Source organism: Cephus cinctus, unplaced genomic scaffold (genome assembly GCF_000341935.2).
Source record: "Cephus cinctus unplaced genomic scaffold, Ccin1 Ccin1_scaffold0564, whole genome shotgun sequence".
In the NCBI taxonomy this organism is placed as follows: Eukaryota; Metazoa; Arthropoda; class Insecta; order Hymenoptera; family Cephidae; genus Cephus; species Cephus cinctus.
This window is the reverse complement of record NW_014333216.1, coordinates 303,321-309,590: the sequence shown is the minus strand read 5'-3', so window position 1 is coordinate 309,590 and position 6,270 is coordinate 303,321. Positions and strand designations below refer to the sequence as shown.

Here is a 6,270-nt window from a genome sequence, read left to right as displayed (position 1 = left end):
GGGGGGGGGGGGGGGGGGGGGGGGGGTAAAACGTAAGAATCAAGAAACGTGCAGGAAACGGAGGAGACATAAAAAAAGCTTGCGTCTACACACAGTCCTCAAGAAAAAATCCAAAGCTCGCCCAAAACGGCAAATCCACTTTTGATAATAAAATTTGTTCGACGAAAGGACCTAGAAAGTTGGACAGAAATAGGGAGGAAATATAAATGCACGATACGTAAGGGTGTCTCATTGGAATACGAAAGTAGGAGTATGAGTTGCGAAATGGGGTAAAAGTGTAAAGAAATTTTAAGGGCGAAATCGTGAAGCATTAGAGTGACGTTGGGGTACAGGAGGAATTGAGGCACCCTGGTTTTTGGCTTCGCGAAGACTTGCGTCAATGGCGCGAGGGATGGGCGGTGTAAAGGGGGGCTGTGGGTTAGAACAGTGGCATTCATGGAGGGTTCCAAATGGGCCTCGTGGGTCTCGTAACCACCCCATTACAACGTTTCCTCTTCCATTTCGCGATACGAATTGCGGGAGCGCGTGCCTCCGTGCGTGGAAAGTCCACCGTGGAAAAATGTGTATACATACTGTGTGTGTGTGTGTGTGTGTGTGTGTGTGTGTGTGTGTGTGTGTGTGAGAGAGAGAGAGAGAGAGAGAGAGAGAGAGAGAGAGAGAGAGAATAGAACTGTCTACCCTTATACATGCATAGACAGAGATTTGGGTTAGGAAGCTGTACCATCCCCTATGTGTTAGGACATTCGTCAGTAAGGGCGCAATTGGCCCTATTGTGAGATGCTAAGGTTAGGTTATGTCGCTATCAGGTTTCTTCTAGGGTCCTCTTGCGTCAGGTACTTTTGGGCCATGTGTCGTCTCTATATACGTATATATATCAATAAGCCGTATGGACCCGTTTTTCGTTTACTTTAATTGGCTGCGATAATACTTAAATTTTGGTTAAATTTACAAAATCGAAGATTGTGTACGTTTAAACAAAAATTTTCTCGAATTTTGGTCTCGCACGTGCACTTGATTTTGAAAGTTTTAATGCCGATCCATTGTCGGCGGTTTGTTTGATTTATTGGAAGATTTTTTTTTTTTTTCAATTGAAATGCGCGGATTCAGCCGGCAAATTATAGGAAAAAATTTTGTAATTTATTTTACTAAATTTCGACGCTGCTAATGATTCTTTATTTTTTAACCAGTTTGCAATACCTCGCGTGTAATACTGATCTCGATATGATCGTCGACGAGTCTTATACTTTAATTCCGTTTCGTCATCCTTTTATTTTATCGTGAAATTAATCGCTACCCGTGAACAGGGACTTAAAAAAATCGCAGGTCCCTCACTCCTTTATTGGTCGGTCGATTCTTTATCCGCCGTAGAATGGCCGGAGATAGCCGTGCGGTCGTAAGCACGGCCGCATCAAAAGCGCCGACAAATCCCCGCTAATTCCTGGGCTTTCCAAAATCAGCCTGTTTTAAATGTCGGCGCTTTTCAATATAAACTCGTAGCTCGATAGTGATTAGGGCCCCGGGGGCCTCAACTGTAGCTTCGTACGATACTATGATGGATTGGCCGGATTCTCAGTTCACTTAGCGGCCGAGAACACATTCAGTTCCTATAAGAAAGAGCGGAAACGAAAGATGCAAGAATTTCAAAGAAAAAAGTCGAAAAATTTTGAAAATTCAAAAAAGTCATCACCCCACATGAAAATTCGAATTTTATGTTAAATTCTTGCCATACCGATAATACCGTACAATGAAGAAAAAAAAAATTGTTTACGCGTCATAGTTTTTTTTCGAAATATTAAAAAATGGCGTAACCGTTCTCTCGGACGTTGAAGGTACGCATGGACTACGTTGAGAACTAGGAGGTTGGAGTTGAATAAAGAGAGGAAGGGATATCGTCGCTATCGGGAGATGAAAAGGGCCGCCAGTAATCCTGATGTTGGTTCACACAACCATAGGTTACATTGTTACATTGCTAGGTTCACGTGCGACTCAACGTTCCAGGGTCCGTCCGGTCAAATTGTCCGTCATGAATTTCGATAATACGAATTTTTATAGGTTCGGTCGTCACGCGACCAAGGAGCCCGTGCTCGATCCTAGGAATTTTGGAATTTCTTTGGCAGTCTCGTTCCGCGTTCCGGAGTACCCAGGAGAGTGTTTGGATTAATAGTCTCTTGATGGACGTAAGAAGGAAATGAGTGGGAGATGGCTGTGTGAAGGAAAAAGAAAAAAAAAGAGAGAGAGGTCGTATATCGACACTAAGAGAAAGAGAGAGCGAGAGAGAGAGAGAGAGAGAGAGAGAGAGAGAGAGAGAGAGAGAGAGAGAGAGAATTGACAGCAATAATAAAACACGATGAAATAACGCGAGGAAGAAGAGCCGTGGGCCACGAAGGCCTCGACTTATCGAGTAGTGGTGGATTAACGTGGCTAGGCTTTGATCTCGCCGACTCGGGTCTTATCTAATCGTGCTGGCCTCTACGTTGCCGATCCTCTCTTCCACAATTTCTCACTCCGTCTACCCTCTTACACGCTCGTTTCAGCTTTGCGGTTCTATCCGGCTGGTTTCTACTCTCAGTGAACTTTAACGGAAATAACGGTCTAAGATTAGGGTGTCTGTAAGAACTGGAAATGGGTGAAATAGAATTAAAAAAAAAATGATAAAATATTAGTAAGCCTGATACCTGTTGAGTACGAGGAATTAAGTGCACTATACTAATACAGTATAACGGTTGAGTCCTGTTGCATCATGGGATGGATGTTAGCCAATATGGCGGACCATCGCTCATATGATGACTCGCTTGAAAACTTTTTTCTTCGATATCTTTACCAAAAATTGTCATATCCTTATCTTCCTGTGACGTACCCATGCATGACGATGGCACGCGTATTTTACACTATGTGAGATTTTTTTTTTCATTATGTTCTTCTTATGCTTTTGACTTTGAGTATTTACCAAAGGGACCGTTTCGTTTTAATTTTTTCTTTTATCATCCCGCTTTCGGTACGTAGCTTTAGTTCGTGGCGTCGCCGACGGCACGCGTCCTCGCTGATATTAACGTGTGTAAAAGGGCGAGCGGTAATCGCTCGCATGTGTCGTCGTAGCGACCGAGCGAGACCGAAACACGCGCTGTCGCTTATCGTGTAGTTTAATTAGCACGAGAGGCTCGACATGACGAAGACGCATGTTTTTTTTTTCGCCTATCTGCGATGATAATAATGGCCGCGCCTATCTCGGTCGCGTTAGCACGATTTTTTATCTTCATACTACGGGGCGTTGCAAAACTGAACGTCGCGAAAGCGTCGTCCATTTCTTTTATTGTTTTTCTTTTATTACTGTATACGAACCTATCCGTAACTGGAACGCGTAAAGTACGCGTTGTACGACTGATCCTATATGAGCAAACATCGTTATTATATCACTCATTTGTTTCCATTGATAACAGCGCATTTGATGATTTGCAGGAAAAACGAGGACAAAGGATAAGTACAGGGTGGTTTATACGGACCAACAAAGACTCGAGCTGGAGAAGGAGTTTCACTACAGCCGTTACATTACAATTCGTCGTAAGGCCGAGCTCGCAGCAACTTTGGCACTCTCGGAGCGTCAGGTGAGTCCCAAAATTCAAAATTTCCACTTCCGCGAAAAATTACTACATTTTTTTTCTTCGAAAATTAAACAAGGACGATCAGTACTTTATCCGACGGAATACGAGAAACGATCGTCCCGATTGTAATGACAAGTTCATATATGCATGAATAGTATGACGCAACGAAAGACAAAATGGTGACTGCCGTGAGATATGAGCCGATTTTTAATGTCACATTCAGGTCAAAATTTGGTTTCAAAATCGACGAGCGAAGGAACGCAAGCAAGTGAAAAAACGTGAGGAGTTGGAGCAAAAGGACTCGAAGCCAAGTACAGACGCCCTGAACGGTGCCGCGAGTGGAGGTATGGCCAGTTTAGCAGCGTTAGGCGGAATGGGAGGGATGCTCGGCGGACTTATGCATAATGGTGGGTCCCCACCTTTGGGTCTGGGCCCACCCCACTCGTTGGCAGCTCTTGGCCACTCGCCAGCATCTCTTCATTCCCACTCACATCAGCACAGCCATCCCGCCCATACGCTCGCCGGATTGTGACCGGATGATACCATGTGATGTTTTAACTTTAATAATAAAAATAATTGTATGTAGTTTTCAAATGACAAATCATTAAGCTTACTGTAATAACAGATCATCGTTTGGTTATAATCGATTGTCGCACGCTATGGAGAGACTGAACCAATGGAACAAGAGAAATATGTAAATCGGGGTAACCAGCTAATTTCTTTTTAACTTGAAAATTAAACACTTGTCTCAAAAAGTATCGTATTTGCTTTAAAGTGACTAATTCTCAAGTATCGTTACGGTCAACCGTCGTTTACCTCGAGTAAGGATTTACGTGGTGTAAGTAATACGAAAGATCGAAACGTTAAATTATTTTTTTATTTTTACTCGAGAGATCATAAATATATATTTTTTAATTCATCATAATAAAACGTACCCTTAAATTCTCTTTCTTTCGAGAGAATCAATTTTCATACTACCGCGTATTTCGTTCGTCGCGCGTAAGAAAACTCAAAATCTCCAATTTTTAATTAAACTGACATCCCAAACCTTATTTCGAGCTAATCGTTCATTGGCGCAGTGCTTCCCTTCGTAGCGTAAATACGAATTTTAAAAATAAGCCCACCATCGTTTTTAAGCAATTTTGTAAATATTTTATTGTATCATTGACAGCGATTGTTGAAAAAAAAATTATCTACGAAACGTCACGTCCACAATGTTAATTCGGACAATAGGAATATATATATATATATATATATATATATACATACATATACATATATAAGCTACCTACAAAAATGCGAATAAGAATGTTAATCGATAAAAAAATTAGAATTAATTATAGTCACTGTACCGAGCACAGTTCTCAAAAAAAAGTTATATACATATATAAAACATTTCCCTTAGATATTTACGGCACACGCACGTGTTACATTTGGTAAAAAACTATATTATTATATGTAACATATATATGTATATATACAGTCCATTAGGTCCCACCAGCCACCCACCCACCATCGATACGTAAGACTCCTCCATACATTTACTCGGTACTTTCTTATCTTTTATCCTTATCTGTCCAATCTCCGTCAAATTTTTAGCATTTATAATAATTATTAATTAATTTATGCTAATCGCGTCTGTGCCTCTTTCCGTCATTGTCCTGCAGCTTAAATATTCTCTCTCTCCTCCTACACCTCCCCCCCCCCTCTCTCTCTCTCTCTCTCTCTCTCTCTCTCTCTCTCAATCTTCGTAATTCGTTTTCTCAAGCCTCCCATTGCGCAACGTATAATTAATCTTGAAAAAGACTTTTGCAGTGGATACGAAACATATCGTTGCGAATGAAAATAATAATTTTTCGATTTCCTCCTTTCAGCAAGCATTTACTTAATTTACGTCTAAAGGCAAAGCAACAGTTTGAATTTTTGGCAATTGCGAGAGGTCGGTCGCTCAGGGATATATGAATTTTAAGCCCGCAATAGCTATAGGTATACGCATACGTAACGGTTGCTCTGCGCTCGTCGTGTTGTTTTGTTCGTGCACAAATCATACGAGATAAATGCATGAGATCGTCGAAGATATCTGAATACGATTTTTCACGATAAACAACAACGCCGATCACACCGAATGGAATTTAAATGATTTTGGACGACTCGAAAATATTATTGACGACGAAGCTCGAGTTTCATCCACGTGTTGCGTATGACATGCGAAAGACGTTGAAATGACAGTGATAATGCTGGTCATTGATTTTTATACTTGCGCAATTATTATTTTCTTCTTTCCAATGAAAATATATACACGATTCGGAGTAGTAGCACGTGGCAGCTGGTTGTGTACGTTTGATGAATATAGGAAAATATTTTCTTTTTTTTTCAAATATCGAGAACGCGTGCTACTAACCTTTAATCGCGAGTAAATTTGACAGGCGAGGGTGGATGGGAGGCATTGGGGAGAAAAAAATTTTTAATAAAAAAACAAAGGCAACGATGAATTATAAAGTGTATAAAAAGTATACAGGATACACTGTACGGGAGACCGTGAATCAACGAGTGACGGAGAGGGTAGCGAAAAATAAAAATAGAGTGAAAAGAAATATGTGTAAATCTATAGTGTGTATGAGAGAGAGAGAGAGAGAGTGAGAGAGAGAGAGAGAGAGAGAGAGAGAGAGAG

The 6,270-nt window shown here is 41.1% G+C and overlaps 1 protein-coding gene across 1 annotated transcript in view; it reads left to right on the top strand.

The window, feature by feature from the left end:
• LOC107268584 (homeobox protein CHOX-CAD) overlaps nt 1-6,270 on the top strand; it is a gene marked incomplete in the record, with an annotated part of 12,245 nt that overhangs the window by 4,964 nt on the left and 1,011 nt on the right. The window contains 2 exon segments of the mRNA XM_015741504.2: nt 3,457-3,602; nt 3,823-6,189. Of these exon segments, the coding sequence (XP_015596990.1) occupies nt 3,457-3,602; nt 3,823-4,131 (455 nt within the window).